At 35.6% G+C, this 17,996-nt stretch overlaps 4 protein-coding genes and 6 non-coding genes across 20 annotated transcripts; 6 read left to right on the top strand and 4 right to left on the bottom strand.

Annotated features, from left to right (window-relative positions):
• Window positions 1-429: 429 nt before the first annotated feature.
• Window positions 430-503, bottom strand: TRNAI-AAU (transfer RNA isoleucine (anticodon AAU)). Its single transcript has one exon. It is a non-coding gene; the product is annotated as a tRNA-Ile (tRNA).
• Window positions 504-559: 56 nt separating this feature from the next.
• On the top strand, window positions 560-2,014 carry LOC108849694 (mediator of RNA polymerase II transcription subunit 18). Of its 2 annotated transcripts, none has more exons than XM_018623283.1 (6): window positions 560-673; window positions 766-814; window positions 963-1,062; window positions 1,139-1,199; window positions 1,269-1,625; window positions 1,728-2,014. In XM_018623283.1, exons 2-6 carry the CDS (start codon window positions 779-781, stop codon window positions 1,828-1,830), a joined length of 657 nt encoding a protein of 218 aa, XP_018478785.1. In that variant the 5' UTR covers window positions 560-673; window positions 766-778; the 3' UTR covers window positions 1,831-2,014. The 2 variants fall into 2 exon arrangements, with proteins under 2 accessions (XP_018478785.1, XP_056865468.1); XM_057009488.1 differs by having other exon boundaries at window positions 587-674; window positions 749-814.
• Window positions 2,015-3,215: 1,201 nt separating this feature from the next.
• On the top strand, window positions 3,216-5,852 carry LOC108852913 (protein phosphatase 2C and cyclic nucleotide-binding/kinase domain-containing protein-like). 7 transcript variants are annotated; one of them, XM_057008755.1, is made up of 8 exons: window positions 3,216-3,803; window positions 3,878-4,262; window positions 4,346-4,411; window positions 4,517-4,638; window positions 4,734-4,892; window positions 4,984-5,125; window positions 5,198-5,290; window positions 5,384-5,852. In XM_057008755.1, exons 3-8 carry the CDS (start codon window positions 4,385-4,387, stop codon window positions 5,492-5,494), a joined length of 654 nt encoding a protein of 217 aa, XP_056864735.1. In that variant the 5' UTR covers window positions 3,216-3,803; window positions 3,878-4,262; window positions 4,346-4,384; the 3' UTR covers window positions 5,495-5,852. The 7 variants fall into 7 exon arrangements, with proteins under 7 accessions (XP_056864735.1, XP_056864733.1, XP_056864732.1 ...); XM_057008753.1 differs by having other exon boundaries at window positions 3,219-3,803; window positions 5,198-5,299; XM_057008752.1 differs by having other exon boundaries at window positions 3,224-3,803; window positions 5,189-5,290.
• A 297-nt stretch (window positions 5,853-6,149) lies between these two features.
• TRNAI-AAU (transfer RNA isoleucine (anticodon AAU)) lies at window positions 6,150-6,223 on the bottom strand. The gene has a single exon. It is a non-coding gene; the product is annotated as a tRNA-Ile (tRNA).
• Window positions 6,224-7,000: 777 nt separating this feature from the next.
• On the bottom strand, window positions 7,001-8,693 carry LOC108851948 (chaperone protein dnaJ A6, chloroplastic). Of its 4 annotated transcripts, none has more exons than XM_018625426.2 (7): window positions 8,602-8,691; window positions 8,144-8,242; window positions 7,883-8,042; window positions 7,737-7,794; window positions 7,585-7,627; window positions 7,453-7,504; window positions 7,001-7,349 (listed from the first exon to the last, which is right to left on the bottom strand). In XM_018625426.2, the coding sequence occupies exons 2-7, from the start codon at window positions 8,215-8,217 to the stop codon at window positions 7,098-7,100; spliced, it is 639 nt and encodes a 212-aa protein (XP_018480928.1). In that variant the 5' UTR covers window positions 8,218-8,242; window positions 8,602-8,691; the 3' UTR covers window positions 7,001-7,097. The 4 variants fall into 4 exon arrangements, with proteins under 4 accessions (XP_018480928.1, XP_018480929.1, XP_018480930.1 ...); XM_018625427.2 differs by lacking the exon at window positions 8,602-8,691 and adding an exon at window positions 8,461-8,581; XM_018625428.2 differs by lacking the exon at window positions 8,602-8,691 and adding an exon at window positions 8,520-8,580.
• Window positions 8,694-9,324: 631 nt separating this feature from the next.
• TRNAM-CAU (transfer RNA methionine (anticodon CAU)) lies at window positions 9,325-9,409 on the top strand. The gene is given in 2 exon segments: window positions 9,325-9,362; window positions 9,374-9,409. It is a non-coding gene; the product is annotated as a tRNA-Met (tRNA).
• A 149-nt stretch (window positions 9,410-9,558) lies between these two features.
• TRNAM-CAU (transfer RNA methionine (anticodon CAU)) lies at window positions 9,559-9,643 on the top strand. The gene is given in 2 exon segments: window positions 9,559-9,596; window positions 9,608-9,643. It is a non-coding gene; the product is annotated as a tRNA-Met (tRNA).
• Window positions 9,644-9,721: 78 nt separating this feature from the next.
• TRNAM-CAU (transfer RNA methionine (anticodon CAU)) lies at window positions 9,722-9,806 on the top strand. The gene is given in 2 exon segments: window positions 9,722-9,759; window positions 9,771-9,806. It is a non-coding gene; the product is annotated as a tRNA-Met (tRNA).
• A 150-nt stretch (window positions 9,807-9,956) lies between these two features.
• On the top strand, window positions 9,957-10,041 carry TRNAM-CAU (transfer RNA methionine (anticodon CAU)). The gene is given in 2 exon segments: window positions 9,957-9,994; window positions 10,006-10,041. It is a non-coding gene; the product is annotated as a tRNA-Met (tRNA).
• Window positions 10,042-10,201: 160 nt separating this feature from the next.
• LOC108848279 (chaperone protein dnaJ A6, chloroplastic) lies at window positions 10,202-13,063 on the bottom strand. Its single transcript, XM_018621599.2, is given in 9 exon segments — window positions 10,202-10,789; window positions 10,792-11,224; window positions 11,301-11,387; window positions 11,515-11,563; window positions 11,802-11,844; window positions 11,995-12,052; window positions 12,172-12,316; window positions 12,425-12,578; window positions 12,913-13,063. Coding segments are annotated over 8 exon segments (1,362 nt in total). The 5' UTR covers window positions 12,547-12,578; window positions 12,913-13,063; the 3' UTR covers window positions 10,202-10,364.
• Window positions 13,064-17,996: the final 4,933 nt, after the last annotated feature.

Genomic DNA, 17,996 nt, shown 5'->3' with positions numbered 1-17,996 from the left:
GATGAGGATGATGACAATGTTCTTCTCAGCGTGTGCTCGTAGTTCTTTTAGCCGTCAAAGAATCTGGTGAAAGGATTTGTCATGTCGTTGATCAACAATGCTACAACAGTAACTTAGTGCAAAAAAAGATGACCAAATAGTTCTTATAAAGACGCTCTAACCAGCTGAGCCAATAGGCCGTTCTCTTTTTTCTAAACAATTAACTTATTTTCGTTTCTCATAAACTAGCCAAAAGAAAATTAAAGTTCTTTGTTGTTTAAAACTAGTATTCGGCCTGGTGTAAATAGGCCCATTTAATCAGCGGACAGAAAGCCTTATTATTAAACTTCTACAGCCTACATGCAGGTTCCGAATCCGAACCTATTTCTCTGATTCTCTTTGTTTGCTGTACGACATTGAAAGCGAGTTTAAAATTTTTAAAAAAAACGATGGCCTATACAGGGATCGAACCTGTGACCTTCGCGTTATTAGCACGACGCTCTAACCAACTGAGCTAATAGGCCACTTTGGTTGATAAATAATTAGCGTTTCTCAAAAAGAAAAAAAGAACTATTTGGTAACAAGTAAATCAGTTAATTGCAACTCGAATTATATTTCTGGGCGTAGAATCCCCATTCTTAGGTGAGGGCGAACGAGGTTTAGAGTTTGGGGACTAGTTTCGCTATCAGATTCGGTCTGTTGTGGATGCTTTTTCTTGTTCCATTTTAAGTTTTTTTTTTTCTGGGTGATGGATTAGTGTTAATGTGTTCTTTGTATGAACTGAAGAAAAAGCAATTCAATGGAGTGTGTTGTTCAAGGAATCATTGAGACACAGGTCCGTTTCCTTTTTAACATTATATCAACTGTTCGAATGTCCATACGAGAAAAAAAGGAACCATTTAGATTTGTAAAGTTTTAACCTTTATTCATTCATATGGCTAGTACTTTGATTTTGATGATGTTTCTTGGTCATTATTGATCAGCATGTTGAAGCTCTTGAGATCCTTCTTCAAGGTCTTTGTGGTGTTCAACGCGAACGCTTGAGAGTTCATGAGCTAACTTTAAAAAGCGTCCCAAATCTTGGTACATTCCTCTGACAAATTAAATACCAAATTAATCAAATATGATATGATTATGAAACTTCTTCACCTTTTTTCAGGAGTTGTATCTTCAGAAGTTAGGCTTTTATGTGACCTTGACCAACAACCAGAGCCCACATGGTACTCACACCTCCTTCTTCTTAGTTCTATACGTTCTTAATAATAATCAAAGAAAATCTTTTATTTTAGGACGGTTAAACATGTTGGAGGTGCGATGAGAGGTGCAGGAGCTGATCAGATCTCTGTTATGGTAAGAACCATGATCGAGAGTAAAGTCAGCAAGAACGCTCTGCGTATGTTCTACTCCCTCGGTTACAAACTAGACCACGAGCTTCTCAAAGTTGGCTTCGCTTTCCACTTCCAACGGGCCGCGCAGATAAGCGTCTCCGTGTCTTCGGTGAACAAGATGCCTAAGATTCATGCCATAGATGAGGCTGTTCCCGTAACGCCTGGGATGCAGATTGTTGTTGTTACGGCTCCAGCGACACCTGAGAACTACGGTGAAGTCGCAGCTGCTGTTTCATCTTTCTGTGAATTTCTCGCTCCGTAAGATTGTGTTTTTTTTTATTGTTACACTCATTCATGATGATAGATATAAGTCTTTGTGTTTGATCTGATCCATCTCTCTTTTGTTTTGTTTTGTTTCAGGCTTGTGCACTTGTCGAAACCCTTCATCTCTACGGGAGTTGTGCCGACCGCTGCTGCGGCTGCTGCATCTCTTATGTCGGATGGAGGTGGTACTACATTGTGAGAAGTTTTCTTTGTGTTCTCTCATGTTTTAGATCTTTTTGGTTTCACATCACACAATGGGCTAGTGAGTGATACTGAGGTCGAGAGTTGGAACCTCTCTCACCCCATTTCTACTATTTTAGCCTTTGTATTTTTGAAAGAAGAGACAGTGGAGCTTTGGAATTGGTCAAATTATTCTTTATGCATTAGTCACACTTATAATTAAAAGAGGAGCCTACTAAAAGCCCTAAGAGAATCAGTGCAGTGACAAGCTCGCATATCTTTCTTTTTTTTTTGCAGCGCTGTTCCTTGCTAGTATTGGCATGTTGGTTGATACATATGCACTTCTTGTGGAACCGAGTTGAAATTCTGGTAGCAGCCGTGTTAATGATAAGTTAAATCTACAAAACCATAAAACAACCGGTGATAAGTTACCAATAAATTTTGTCATGTACTAAGAATTGTACTCTACAAAGAAATCCTCCAAGAGCCCCTCCATACAGCAAATAAGGAAAGAAAGAAAACAAATACGAAATTTTAGTTTCGGATTGGAGTTGGATTGGAGTTGGAAAAGGGAACAGTTTTATATTATTAATCTTGACCTCTAGTTTTGTTTCAAGAATTGAGACTGTTTGCGTATATTTTTATAACACAGCTGTTTGCTTGTTTAAACATTTCGCATCATAACTAGTTTGTGGCCAATGTTTTTATGAAATGATATTATTTTTAATCTTAAAACCCCACACAGTAAAGATGTAATGTCTGTGAATTTTGAGAAAAGAAAAAAAAGTATAATTTAATATGGAATTTAAAGTATTTCTGTGAAATGTGAATGTGTTAAATTGTAAGTTTTTTTCTTTTTCTTCCAAAAACTCAATGTAGATCCAAATTTTTTGAATGGTTACGTTAGCTTTAAAAGAAAAAAAAAGGAAGAAGCTATAATCATTCCCAATCAATGTAGATCCAAAATTAGTGTGCAAATGTTAACTTTTATAGATATCCTTACAATAGTTTATAATTGACCTTAGAATATATAGATCTAAATTGGAACAAGGCCAATGTAATACAACAAAGAGAAATATGGTGTTCAGAATGCGGCAAAGAATTAAAGTTCGCAATTGGATGTTGTTCTCATTATGTAATTTGCTGTTTTTCATTATTATTATGTATTTATGAAAATATTTGTTATCTAATTAATAAATTTAAGTTGAAAAAAAAATATGTATTATCTCTCTAGATCTCCTTCTCAAAAGTAATTGTTCACTTTTTCTAAAAGAAACGACGATAGAAGTTGAAACGCACAAATTGTGCGTTTCAGCTTCTATCCTCGGAGGAGATGAACTTTTCGCGATAGTTCAGACAGAGAAGTCTAGCTCCTCTTCGAGGAAATGGATGCCTTATACCATCAACAATTCTTTCGGGGTTCCATTAAGGATTCATGGAAGGTTTATTTATCTATCACGAACTTTTCTTTGCCGACGGTTATGATTAGACAGATCAGCAAAAACCAAATCTAAGAAACTGCTGTTCAGCAAGAACCGAATCGAAGAAACTGTTGTTCTAGAAAACAGGAAAGAGAACACACCTTCCACCACTAATTGCAAAGTGGCAACAGTGATCCCGATTACTTTTCTAGAACGACAGTTTCTTCGATTTGGTTCTTTCACATCTGTCCAATCATAAGAGTTCGTGATAGATAAACATACCTTCCATGAACAGTGGCCCCATGTCCAAAGAGATCCTCCTATACGTTGAATGGAACTCAAACACACCACCACAATCATAACCGGGATGTGGCGGTCGTTCACTACAGGTTGGTTCCACATGTAGCTGCGGTCGCTGCTGTTGCCTGCCACGTGGTGAAGGAGGAAGAAGTCGGCGATGAGGATCATGCAGTGGAGGAAGTAGCTGAAGGAGGCGACTTTGAAGGTGAAACTGAATCCGATGATGAGTCCGACAAGTCTGTTGATAGTCGACTACAACCCATAAGAACATGTAAAACCAGCGTTAACTGATTCATGTTTTGTAATTGTAGTTGAGTAATCATTGTTTTGTAGTTGTAATTGAAGTATGTCACTGGCGCTCAGTTCATGAAGCGGAGGCTCTGTGAGAATCTTCTTGAGCACGAACTCTCAGTTACATGCTGATGTGGTGGATGTTAGACTGAGTGGGACAACGGCTATTACGGTTTTGGCTGAGAGGAGAGATGGTGATATGTCGACTCTGTTTAGAGCCGAAGAGCTTGAAAGGGCGAAGCTTTGTGCAGTCAAAGATTCCTTAAGTGCAGTTGCAATGAGGGAAGTGGTCTGTGTGGTTTTAACAAAAGAAAAGTTTGAGACAGCGGTTGGCCCTTTAACCAATCTTGCAGATGACACTCACAAGTATGAATACTACTTCATTTTTATTCATGACCCTTGGTGTTTAAGTATGTCTGCCTTTGAAGATATACACAAGGTTAAAACCTGTCTTTTAACATCTCTCTTACATTTCTAAGACTTTGCGGTCTGAAACTTATTTTCTACTTATGGAATCTGTAGAACGGCATTCTCTTCTGAGGTTCATCTCCTGATTTGCTGATGTTGGATCAATCTTGGTACCTACTGGTCTGTGTTTTTTTTTCCGGTTACATTAGCTCCATGACTTTTCTCTTTCGGTTTCATTGTACACATTGTTAACCTGATGATAATTATGATCTCTCTCTATCGTAGATTGTAGGCTTCAGATTCGCCAAGAAACTGTCTAAGGAGAGAACATTTACAATCTGTGGAAATGCAGACTACTTAGCCCCTGAAATTGTACAAGGCAAAGGCCATTGTCTTGCAGCTGACTGGTAACGAGTTTCGTTTTCTATGCGTTCTTGTTATGTCTTCTGTTTTTTTTTTTTTTTGGTTTCTGTGTGTAACATTTGAACCTTGGATCGAGAAGGTGGGCACTTGGAGTTTTGATCTACTGTATGCTACAAGGCGAAATGCCATTTGGGCCATGGAGACAGAACGAGCTAGACACGTTTCAGAAGATTGCTAAAGGCCAACTAACTTTCCCTCCAGATTTAGGTTCAGAAGCTAAAGATCTCATCACCCAAAGGTCTCTCTCACTTTTCATATCCGTTGAAAGTTACACCAGTTTTTACCCCTCTTGTTTCACTGTTTTACCCGCCTCTTGAACCTCTCTGTAGTTGGAGCAACATATCTGGTGAGAGACATGATGTAGTGCCCAAGAATCTAGTGAATGGTGATGATGGTATGGAGGATGAGGATGAGGACAGTGAAAGCCATGAGGAAAACGAAGATGGAGCTTCCTCCGTTCCAAATATTCAGGTAATGTTCACATAGTCCTCTCATAAGTTGAGAGGGTCATCATGGTTAATACTTTTGTCTCAGATTTTACAGGTTCGTAGGGTTGCTCACCATGGATGTGTTAACCGCATACGTGCAATACCTCAAAATCCTCATATATGTGTCTCCTGGGCAGATTCTGGTTATGTACTACATGTATTGTATAATGTCTTTAATATGTTTTTGCCGGTTTGATGTACATGTTTATATGTGTCTCTTATAAAACTGATTTCTGGGCAGTTGTGGAACATGACCTCTCATCTAAATGCTTTAGCTGACTCAGAAACACAAGGCAAAGATGGAACTTCACCTGCAAATTGGCTCATTCGTTGTTTTTCCTCGGCTAGCTAGTTGCATGTTGGCTTCAGGGAGTGATGACGGGTCATTCTATATCCATGATCTTAGGCTTGTCAGGTTACTTTGAAGGGATCTTAACAAGATTCTGTTGATTCTTCGCTTCGTCATTGGGAAAAAATTTCTCCTCCAAGTAGATAGAGAAACATAACAACACTAGTGTACTTTGTTGTTTTTTGGTTCTCGTTGGTACATTCTTTGCCTTTCTTACTTACCACATTGATACTGTTTGACTCTAATCAACGAACAGTTGAGAAAAAAAAAACAGCTTGAATGTGAGCTCTTAACGAACTCGGGGTTGTATTTTTTGCCTTTAAAAAGATTTAGGAATTAAGAGTTATCATCAATAAATACAGGGGCTTATATGTAAAAGAGAGAGAATATGTGATTAGGTATACATCGCTTAAACCGTTGAGAAAATTGAATTCCGTAGCTGAACTCATCATCTTCTCCACATAAGTTTAGAGGAATCTTACTAGAATCAACCTCTTACACGAATATAACCACTACACAGACTTGTAACTTATGTGGAATGAGCATAAAGCCAAATGGTGCACAAACCTCAGGAAAACACAAGGCAAATACAAGTGAAATGCTTTGTAATGAACACGGTCATTGAAAGGAGGTGAACTTAAAAAAATTCTTAACATAATGGCCTATACAGGGATCGAACCTGTGACCTTCGCGTTATTAGCACGACGCTCTAACCAACTGAGCTAATAGGCCAGGCTGTTTGAATTACTTTGGTAATTCTCATAGTTAACCGGATTCCATCTCTTTATTTCCTGAAAATCTTGTCAAAGAATCTCTCTTTAGTTAACTTTATCTCTTTATTTTCGGTTATGCATACTTTTTTCTTGCTTCAGTTGAAAGTTTATTACTATTTTTTTGTTTTGGTGATAGATTAGTGTTATTAATGTGCAGAAGGTTTTGTGTGAACTGAAGAGAAAACAATTCAATGTTCGAGAGTTCGAACATCTCTCACCCCATTTCTACTATTTTAGCCTTTGTATTTTGAAAGAAGAGACAGTGGAGCTTTCGAATTGGTCAAATTATTCTTATGCATTAGTCACACTTATAATTAAAAGAGGAGCCTACTAAAAGTAAGGTTTGTTCAAATTATTCAAATTATTCTTATGCATTGGTCAAATTATTCTTATGCCTTTGTATAATTAAAAGTAAGGTTTGTTCAAAAAAAAAAATTAAAAGAGGAGCCTACTAAAAGCCACCAAGAGAATTGCTCTACAGTACAGTTATACAGGAAGGGTCCGTTCAACCATTTTATATACAAAAGATTATCTCACATTTATCAGAGGAGAACATACAAAGCTGTCACTTTGAGATTTCAAAGATCTACATAGTATCAGATCTATGGAGGCAACAGTGCAGCAAGTTATTCCAATCTTCAATGGTGAATCATATGGTTTTTGGAAAATCAAGATGATAATACCATTTTAATATGTTAAGTTGTGGGAACTTGGGAGCCTATTTTGAAAGAGATGCTTAGGAAGCTTACGAACTGGTTAGATAAATAATAAACACTTAATACATTGCCACATTGGTCACTAAATAGTCAAAACAGAAGAGCGGTAGTAAAGCCTTAAGAGATGTCAGATGTGCGAAGATCAAAGACATGGCCAGTGCCACTACAGGAGGAGCAAGTGATGGCCTGTTGCTTCACACCAAGAGGAGGATTTTTCACTGATATGTACACTTGACCTTGCCCGCCGCAAGTGGTGCATTTGGCCATTAGAGTCTTTAGAGAATACCAATCGTAACGAGTCCTCTTGATGGGTGTTATTACTTCATCCTCACAAATATCGTCATCAGCTTTCTTTTCTTGTAACAGGACCTGCATCAACCAACCAACCAAAAAAAAAAGCTTTGCTCAACAGAAAAGAACAAAAAAAAAACATCTATAGAACAAAAAGGAGAAGAAGTTTCATTTTTGTGACCTCATATGCATGTGTTATATCTATGAATTTAGCTGCTGCATCAGGATCATCCCTGTAAAGCTTAAGGTTAAATACTTGAGAGTGTGGTTGAATCATCATAAGATGATGAAAGGCTTATTTGGTGCCACTTACTTGTTCACATCTGGATGGTACGTCATAGCCAGTCTCCGGTAAGCTTTTACACAACAAGAGCAGGAGCAAATCAGAGTAGTCATACCCAAACAAAGAGAGGATTTCAGATAACATGGGAGGGAGGGGTTTGATAAAGGATGTCAAACTATTACCTCTTTTAAGCTCAGAAAAGGTTGAATATTTTGAAACTCCAAGAAGGATATAGTAAGACTAGAAATCATACAAAAATTAGTGATGTATACACATTCTCAGTAAAAAAAAAAAGAGGGGAAAGATAAAAATATATAGGAACACTCACTTCTTTACTGGATATCCCATCTAGGAAATCAAATACATTGGCCCTTAAAGGTCCGTTCATATTTCTGCCGGAGATTAACGTCAAGGGCAAGGTACCATGTGAGAACAACATCTTCGACCTTGAAGCTCCCAAACAATTTATTTGGCTCCTCCTCATGGAACTGGCAAAAAGAATGAAACTTTGATTAGGATCAGTAGCCACTTTTTTGATCAAGAACTTAAGGAAGGCAAGTAGAGATAGAGAGAGAGAGAGAGCCTATACTTTTGCTCGATTCTGCTGGGATGATAAGCTCTCACTACTGCAAATTGACTACTTCTAAATTGGGTTACAACCATTTTAGTTCAATGCAAATACCACTCCCTGCAACACAGTTAGGTTTAGCTTACAGCCTAAAGTATCTGTCTTTCTTACTCTATCAATGCACAAACAGAGCATGAATCAAAAACTAACCCCTTTACTTTAATTAAATACAGGAAGAAAAAGAAAACAATCTTTCACATGAAATATACAGAGAAAGAAATAAACAGAGCATTTGGATCGTCAAAAAAAAAAGCAAACTTGGTGGAATTAACACATACTTCAAACCAAGTTAGAAGAGAAAATAAGCAGTGCATATCAGATCACATAAAGGCTAAACCTTTCCATGGAAAACCCTAGTTCCATTGACAAGAGTCCAACCACAGAATTTAAAGAGACTAGTTGAGGAAGGTGAATCGTACCTTAAATTAGGCCTGGGCATTTTAGTCTAGTCCCGAAGACCCGATCGGAACTGACCCGAAAATACCTGAATCGAAGCCGATTCGAACGTTTAGAAGTATCTGTTGGATCTAAAAATTTCTTATCCGAATAGACCCGGACCCGAAAAGAACCGACCCGAATAGATCCAACCCGACAAGAACCGATTCATATCCGACTTAAAAATATGAATATCCAAAACTATATTTTGTTATGTTCTATTTTCTATATTTTATTTTATGATTTAGTTGAAATATATTTTTGTTAATAATTTTTGTTATTATTTTTGTAACATTTTCAAGTAATATGAATTTTTAAATGTAAAATTCAGTTTTTTTCTTTTAATTTTTAGTAATTTTATTTTAAGTTATTTTATAAGATTTTAGATATACACGATATATTTTGACTAAATTTGATAAAAGTTATGTATTTTTGTATGTCTTAGATGAATCTGACCAGGATCCGATATGGACCCGGAAATTATGGATATTTTAAGTTTTTTAATTATAGACCTCTATTGACCCGAACCCGAGAAGAACCGACCCGGACCCTGACCAAAAATTTAGAAGTGCATGTTAGGTCAAAATATTTAAGACCCGAAAAAAACCGACTCGAACCCGCCTGAAGACCCGAACGCTCAGGCCTACCTTAAATCTCTACAGACATTTATTAGAATATAATATTGTTATGATAGAAGTAAACAACAAGGGGTGGTGGCGCAGTTGGTTAGCGCGTCGGTCTCATAGCTACAGAGTGATCCGGAGGTCGAGAGTTCGAGCCTCTCTCACCCCAATTATTCGTTTTTCACACTCCTGATGTCTAGAAAGATTATATGCATTTATCAGCCAATCAGTACAAAAATTTCAAATACTCCCAAACAGTAAAGTTCTGATTAAAAAGAAAAACTCTAAAAGATCTTCAATGATAGAAGTAAACAACAAGGGGTGGTGGCGCAGTTGGTTAGCGCGTCGGTCTCATAGCTACAGAGTCATCCGGAGGTCGAGAGTTCGAGCCTCTCTCACCCCAATTATTCGTTTTTCACACTCCTGATGTCTAGAAAGATTATATGCTACAGAGCTACAGAGTGATGTCTAGAAACAACAAGGGGTGGTGGCGCAGTTGGTTAGCGCGTCGGTCTCATAGCTACAGAGTGATCCGGAGGTCGAGAGTTCGAGCCTCTCTCACCCCAATTATTCGTTTTTCACACTCCTGATGTCTAGAAAGATTATATGCATTTATCAGCCAATCAGTACAAAAATTTCAAATACTCCCAAACAGTAAAGCTCTGATTAAAAAAGAAAAACTCTAAAAGATCTTCAATGATAGAAGTAAACAACAAGGGGTGGTGGCGCAGTTGGTTAGCGCGTCGGTCTCATAGCTACAGAGTTATCCGGAGGTCGAGAGTTCGAGCCTCTCTCACCCCAATTATTTTTGTTTTTCACACTCCTGATGTCTAGAAAGATTATATGCATTTATCAGCCAATCAGTACAAAAATTTCAAATACTCCCAAACAGTAAATCTCTGATTAAAAAAGAAAAACTCTAAAAGATGTTCAATTTCCACCTTCACCACAACAGCAATGATCATTTTTCATCATCCCTTTACTTCCTCTTTGCAAGAGTCATTCCAATTATCATAAAAGCTTTTACAGAGCAAGAAAGAACAATAATGTGTAAATTCATATTCATATATCAGATTCACATTTCCAAATGTCAAAACTTTCTTCTTTTCTAATCATTCATTCATTCATCTACTGCTGCTGCTATTAGCAGTCTTGTTCTTGCTCATATCAGCAAGCTCCTCAACAAGCTTCTTCTCCTCTTTGCTCAACCTCTTTGGTATCTCCACTTGCACTCTCACCAGCTGATCCCCTCTCATGTTGCTCTTGTTCAACACCGGAACTCCCTTTTTCCCCATCACCAGCGTCGTCCCTGGTTGCGTCCCCGCCGGTACTTTCAAATCCACCGTCCCATCCACCGTGGGAACCTTCAGTGTCGTCCCCAAGATAGCGTCTATATACGATATCTTGCAACTGTAGAGAATATTGATATCCTCCCGTTTCAGTACCGGGTCCGGTATGACCTCTATGACAACGAAAAGATCGCCTGCTGACCCGCCTTTCTTCCCTGCATTGCCTTCTCCTCTCACTCTCAACCGGCTACCGGAATCAACCCGGCTGGTACTTTGAGACTTATCCGTTTCGTCTTCCTCACGCGTCCGTCCCCAGAGCAAGTACCGCACGGCGTGGAGATCTCTCCTGTGCCGTTGCAGGACGAGCAAGTCATGACTTGTTGGAACACACCGAGAGGAGTTCTTGCTGACGAAACCACTTGGCCTTGACCGCCGCAGGTCGTGCATTTGGTCGGTTTGGTTCCTGGTTTTGCGCCTGAGCCTTCGCAGGTCCCGCAGCTCTCGAGCCGGGTTATCTCAATCTCCTTCTCCATCCCGAACACTGCTTCTTTGAAGTTCAGGATCAGGGTGTAGTACTCGTCTTGACCATCCACTGCTCTGGTTCTTGAGCCTCTGCCCATCCCACCACCACCACCTCCCATCCCACCCATGCCTTCGAATAATGACTCGAATAGATCGAAGGGATTGCTAAAGTCCTATGAAAACCAAACCAACAAGTAATCAGAGAACTGGCTTGAAGAGTCCTAATAGAATGTGTTTTGAGAAACGTACCCCCATGCCTCCCATTCCACCAGCGCCTTTAACTCCGGCCTCACCGAACCTATCGTAAAGAGATTTCTTTTCATCATCTGATAAGACCTGCGGATCACAATATCTTGTTCTTTAGTCAACAGCAACTTCAAAAGGCTAAATAAAAAAGTAAGTATCTCCAGAAGTTTGCATTTTAATAATAGGGAGAAGAGAAAAGTTGTGTGTTTTAGTTCACCTCATACGCATTACTTATTTCTTTGAATTTCTCTTCTGCACCAGGTTCCCTGCAAGCACACGATAAACTTGTAAACAAGAGGATGACAATTTTCTAACTTACAAGTATCAGTCTTGAATGAAACTCAGCGGTTTGTGTTTAGCTAATGCCTATGAGTTATTATGCTTGCTGGTTTTCCCCAATCCAGCATATTTTACATTTGGCTACAGTTCTTATGTTGTACTTGAGGGTCGAACCTATCCTTTCGTTATCAAGATATACAGCAGATCCGAGAGTAGTACACTTACTTGTTCACATCCGGATGGTAACTCCTAGCAAGCTTCCGATAAGCTGAAACAAGAGCAAGGAGGAGTGGACATATGTCATAACAAAGCAAAGAAAAGAATCCAGACCACAGATGTTATCATATGCAAACCATATATATATATATATATATATATACAAGGGATTCTCTAACAGTCAAGAGGAAAGGATGCATACCGCTTTTAATCTCAGATTTAGTTGCGTTTTTCGAAACTCCGAGAACCGAATAGTAATCCTAGAATTGCACACAATCAACCCATCAACAATGGAGATCATAAAACTGATAAAAGTAAGTGATCTAAGAAAATGAGATATAAGAGTTATCCGTATAGGGTAGAAAATAGGAACACATACTGCATCAGCTCTAACGGTGAAGCGAGAACCTCTCCGAGGTTGCATATTTCTAGACTTTCCGGCCATAGACAAGAAGGGCAAGGAGCCACGTGAGAAGATACTCGACCTTGAAGCTCCCAAACAGTTTATTTGTCTCCTCATTGAACTGCCAAAAGGTAACCGAAAACAAAACAGTGTTATTTTCTGTCTCATTGCCCAAGGAAGGAACACTTTAAGACTTAATCCACTTTGAACAAGAATAAAAAATCAATACTTTTGTTGGCGGGTGGTTGATGATTGGAGACTGGTGGTGGTAGGATGATAAGCTCTGACAGCAAAATGAGGACGAATACTCCATTGAGCAACACATGTACTCCCAAATTGTATCAAAGCCATTTCTTTTTGAGCTCAAATCAATACAACTCTTCCTGCAACCACAACTAAGCAACATTCAGACACTATAAATGCATAAACAAACCACGTTTCATAATGCCAAACCAATCCTAAGAAGCAAATGAATAACAAACAATGAGCTTCAAAACCAGAAGGTATATAATAAGGATATTTCGATTTCGCAGGACTTAATCAGAAAGGGCAAAATCATTTATAAAGCTGGGCGTGAAATTGATTCCAATAGGAAACAAATCGGGCACAAAGCGAAGGAAAGTGTGTAAAAACCTTCGATGGTTTCAATCGGATAGAATTGAGGAAAAAGCGAACAAACAGATTTATCTACCCGTAATTGGAGGAGGTGAATCGTACCCTTAATCAAATGGTGGACGAGAAAAGGAAGAGGTGTGCGAAAGAGAGAGAGATAAGAAAAGTGATGAGTAGACGAAGAAGAAAGAAAGAAGGAAACGAATGACAAGAGTTCGCTAGAAGACCGTAGTCCGTAAGCCCCCACCCCCTCTTTTATTTTTTTCTTTTTTCTTTTATTTTTTTTATTCACAACTTTTATTATGAAGAAAAGATAAACAAATCAAGAAAATAAAAGTATTAGGTGAGACGGGGAAAATGACTAACATATAAGAATATTTGCAAGGGCATGAGTATATAAATGGAATCATACATAATAATACATTTTACATGCATGATTGAAAATTAAAATTAAAAGGGGTCCATAAGTTTTCCCGATTCCATATACATTAGAACTTCTATAAATTAATAATGTTGAGACTTTAAAATTTTATTAATTTACAGAGATATTAATTTACAAAGAGTTTTCTTTTCAAGAACTTTTCTATTTTTGAAATTTTTTATTTATAAAATAAAAATATATTTGATTTTATTTATATATAAAATGATAAAATTTTAGAAATTTGACTTTCATATTATTTTATTATATTGCTTGTTTTATATTTATGTTCCATATAACTTATAAATGAGTTTTTGATATAAGTTTACTAAACATTATCAAAATATTATGAAATATTAAAAAAAATAGAAGTATTTTCATTGTGAATATAAAACCAACAATATAATTTTTAGTTTGTGTTTATATGAAAGGTTATATAGATATATTATTAATTTATTATTTTAACAAGACCATATATTTACTTAGGATTTTCTAAAAAAAACGAAGGAAAACCATAGGTTTTAATTAGAAATTCTAAGCAAGTATTTTGAAATCCATTTTCATAGTACACATTCCTTGTATATTTGGAGAAAATTCAACTTATGAACGAGACAAATATATCAATTAGTCTACTAAAATAAACGATTTTCATAATTAAAGTACATGTACATTATAAATTTAACTAAGCCAAAAATTCACCAAAGAAAAAAGAAAAAAAAACGAAGGAAAACCATAGGTTTTAACTAAAAATTCTGAACAAGTTTTTGAAATTTCTCTTCATAGTACAAATTCCTTGTATATTACAAGATTAAAATCGAAGATGAACAAAAAATGAAATTAAGCAGGAACAACAATAACAGAATATGAACTAAAATTAAATTAAGCAGTAAAAATAATAACTAAATTTTTACTTTAAAAGAGACCAAAGTTTATAAATATCTTTGGTTCAAAGAGACGACCAAATCCTCGTTTTTCATGAGGCCTTTATTCATAAAACAAATAAACAAAAACAAATTTAACAGCATTCAAACAAGAACATCCATTTTTGAAGTTATTAAACCAAACTCGAAAACATTAAAAGATGCACTGTAAACCCAGGTAGTGAAATCTTGAATAGATCACATCTTCAAGAATTGTGCACAATAAACTTGACATTCTATGAATTTCGTTGCAACATTTCAAATTTGGCAGATGTAAACGTCTTTCGACTTTTGGCCAAATCAAACGGCATGTATAGCTCAACTCTTTGCAAATGCTTACCTCTGGATCGAAGTAGATACTTCAAAACTATAAGCACAATTATATATATATATATATATATATATATATATATATATATATATATAGGTAAATGATGGCAAAAAGAAAAAAAGTATTTGGAGAAAATTCAAATTATGAACAAAACGAAAATATCAATTAATCTACTAAAATAAACAATTTTCATAATAAAAGCACCTGTACATTATAAATTTAACTAAGCCAAAAATGCACTAAAAGCAAAAAAAAAATGAAGGAAAACCATTGGTTTTAACTAGAAATTCTAAACAAGTTTTTTGAAATGCATCTTCATAGTACACATTCCTTGCTAATAAGATTAAATCGAAGATGAACAAAAAAATGAAATTAAGCAGGAACAACAATAACGGAATATGACCAAAAATTAAATTAAGCAGTAAAAATAATAACTAATTTTTTACCTTAAAAGAGATCAAAGTTTATAAATATTTTTGGTTCAAAAAGATGACCAAGTCCTCGTTTTTTCTGAGGCTCTTATTCATAAAAAAAATAAACTGAAACAAACTTAAAGGCATTCAAACAAGAAACTCCATTCTTGAAGTTATTAAACCAAACTCAAAATATTAAAGATGCATTATAAACCCGGGTAGTGAAGTCTTGCAAAACAGTGCTTCCGACTCATGAGATTTTCGGGAACGAGAGAGAGAGAGACAGAGCACCGAAAGAGAGGAATAACTCGGTGATCAGGGTTTTTTTCCCTACTCATTAGAGCACGACCCAATACACTGCTACCACTTGTCTTCTAAGAGCACCCCCATTGAAGTATCAAGTGGAGGGTTCACACATTTCCCAAAGAAAAAAAATAATATAAAAATTCATTTGCTATGAACCTGTATCAGAAAAGTTCTTCGCTATGAACCTGAATCACTACTGTTTCGCGGGCTCCACGCCGCGTGGCGGCCCGCAAATGGTTGAACTATTATTTTTTATTTTTTAAAAAGTCAAAACGAAAAAAAAAATTAAAATAATAAAAAAAAATCATTGGAATTCGGGAATTGAGGGATTGCTGATGGGCATGCTCTAAGGCACATATCTTCTAGTCCCAAATTAGAAGATGTTTCTTGTTTTAATTGCCATTTTTCTTTTTCTTTTAGTCACAATCTATCTTATTAAAACAGAAACATTATAACTTCTTCTAGGTGGATTTTTAAATTGGACATCACATTATTATTCTTAGTCTAACCTTTCATTTAAATATTTTCTTAAAGAGTTCAATATCAACTATCTATCATTTAACTCCACTATAAAATCTATGTCTATGCATCTATTAAACAAAATATATGTTCTTTTCGTTAGAGTATACTCACATTATCATATTTATATTATATCATAGTAAAAATATAATAATCCCTCTCCTTTATTATAGTCAAATGAATACAATAAATGTCTCCAATATAAATATAACACGAGTCTAAGTTCTTAAAAATAAAAATATAAATAGATAGAAACAAAAATAAATATTACACATGTTATTAAAAATATAAATATTACACGAGTAGGTTGACAAAAAAATACAAATATTACGCTAATCCTTTTTTGTCATCAATTTATACAAACTTAAACTGAGTAGGTTGACAAAAAGATACAAATAGTACATGAATCCTTTTTTTTACACGAATCCTTAGCGAGTCATTATACAATTTTGACTATTTTGGTCTGGTTATTTCCTAAACAATTGATTCAATTAACCAAATAACTTAAGAACACGTTTCCTCCCATCATTAAACTATAATTATCTTAAACACAAAACCCCTTTTAATTAAAAAAACAATTATTTGGAATCAAATACTGATGAATCTTAAAATTTTAAATAGCTTGATACGGAACTTTTGAAACTCAATAATAAAGATATCAGAATATATTTTCTTAGATGTTCAAATAATCGAGGTTTGCTTTGAATATACACTAACTTACTTCAATAACAGAAACATCAATTTATACTTAAAAAACGATTATTGGAAAACCTCTTCACCAAGTTGAGTCTGCTATGTCTAAAAGCTCGGTTATAGCCCTGGGCAAAAAAACCGGATCCAAAAAACCGAACCGAAACCGAACCAAAATACCCGAAACCGAAACCGGACCGAAATCCTAAAATACCCGAACGGTTTCTATATTTTTATATCCGAAAAACCGTAACCGAATCGAAACCGAACCGATAACCGAATGGATATCCGAATATCCGAAAAATTAAGTTTAAGCTTTCTGTTATTAGGTAAAGTGCCATCAATACCACTCGAACCTGAATTGGATAGGAAGGGTGAGAACAAAGTAAAATGCTATCAATACCATTCGAACCTGAATTGGATAGGAAAGGTGAGAACATTGTTACCACGTGACCACATTATCTTTTATATACTCTCTTATATTATAAATATATATGTGTTATTTTTATATTAAAATAGAGTAAATATTTATAAAATTATAAAATTGACATCTTAGAAACTCGAACTTTGTTTGGATTGACATTTATGCAAGTATATAACCAGTAGACCACTTAGATTAACATGTTAACTAAAATATTTTATCTATATATATTTGATTCACATATTAAACGAATATCCGAAACCGACCCGAAACCGAAGCAGAACCGAACCGAAACCGAACCGAAATCTCATAAGAACCGATTGGGTATAGTAATGATATATCCGATATATCCGAAACCGAATGGTTTTTATCCGAAACCGAACCGAACATCCGAATGCCCAGGGCTACTCGGTTACAATCAAATATTCACAATCAAATTGTCAGATTTGAAAAATCATGAATATGGAAAACCCTATTCTCCAAGTTTATTCTACTATACATAAAATCTCGATGTCAAGAGATTTTGTATTTATTATATCTGACTTAATAGGTTAGAAAATATTCATTTTCTCCCACTAAAATATGTGTACAAGTACTTGTCTTCGTATTCATCATTGGACATTCACAAAACTTTTAGAAAAAAATCCCAAAAAACACAATGTCAAAACTAAATCGTATTGGTTGATATTATATTAGTGTTTTCACTATACAGTTACAGTATAACATCTTTAGATTAATAATATATAAATTAATATCTCTATAAATTAGTATAATTTCATAGTCTCAAATTGAGTTTTTGGTTCAATTAGTATTTCGATGAATTAATAATCTCTATAAATTAATAAAAAATATAGTTTTGGTATAGTCCCAACATTATTAATTTATAGAGGTTTCACTGTATATCTCTAATACACCAATGAAAAATTATTAATAGAAAAAACAGTTTTAACATTGTTCTTAAACAATATGTTTTAGATAAACTCAAAATTATATAAAACCACATTAAGTATAAATTTCAAATTGTATCAACTATTATAGAATATATGTTATATGTTAAAAATAAAAAATAAAATCAGCGCGGTCGCGCTGATCATTAGTTTGTCTTAAGAACCCACCTAAGATATAGGGTTAATCGTGCTCTAATGATAGCGGGCCTCCCAGTTTGAGTCAT

The sequence above is a fragment of the Raphanus sativus genome, chromosome 4, assembly GCF_000801105.2.
Source record: "Raphanus sativus cultivar WK10039 chromosome 4, ASM80110v3, whole genome shotgun sequence".
Lineage (NCBI taxonomy): Eukaryota > Viridiplantae > Streptophyta > Magnoliopsida > Brassicales > Brassicaceae > Raphanus > Raphanus sativus.
This window is presented reverse-complemented; position numbering and strand designations above follow the sequence as displayed.

Coding starts and splice junctions, on each gene's coding strand:
- LOC108849694 (XM_018623283.1), top strand. CDS start 779: ATGGAGTGTGTTGTTCAAGGAATCATTGAGACACAG. Junction 815..962: donor AAGGAATCATTGAGACACAG/GTCCGTTTCCTT, acceptor ATTATTGATCAG/CATGTTGAAGCTCTTGAGAT. Junction 1,626..1,727: donor TTCTGTGAATTTCTCGCTCC/GTAAGATTGTGT, acceptor GTTTTGTTTCAG/GCTTGTGCACTTGTCGAAAC.
- LOC108852913 (XM_057008750.1), top strand. CDS start 4,385: ATGTTGGATCAATCTTGGTACCTACTG. Junction 4,412..4,516: donor ATCAATCTTGGTACCTACTG/GTCTGTGTTTTT, acceptor TCTCTATCGTAG/ATTGTAGGCTTCAGATTCGC. Junction 4,893..4,983: donor AAAGATCTCATCACCCAAAG/GTCTCTCTCACT, acceptor ACCTCTCTGTAG/TTGGAGCAACATATCTGGTG.
- LOC108851948 (XM_018625426.2), bottom strand. CDS start 8,217: ATGGTTGTAACCCAATTTAGAAGTAGTCAATTTGCAGTAGTGAGAGCT. Junction 8,043..8,143: donor CCCAGCAGAATCGAGCAAAA/GTATAGGCTCTC, acceptor TCTTTTTGCCAG/TTCCATGAGGAGGAGCCAAA. Junction 7,505..7,584: donor TACCATCCAGATGTGAACAA/GTAAGTGGCACC, acceptor TAAGCTTTACAG/GGATGATCCTGATGCAGCAG.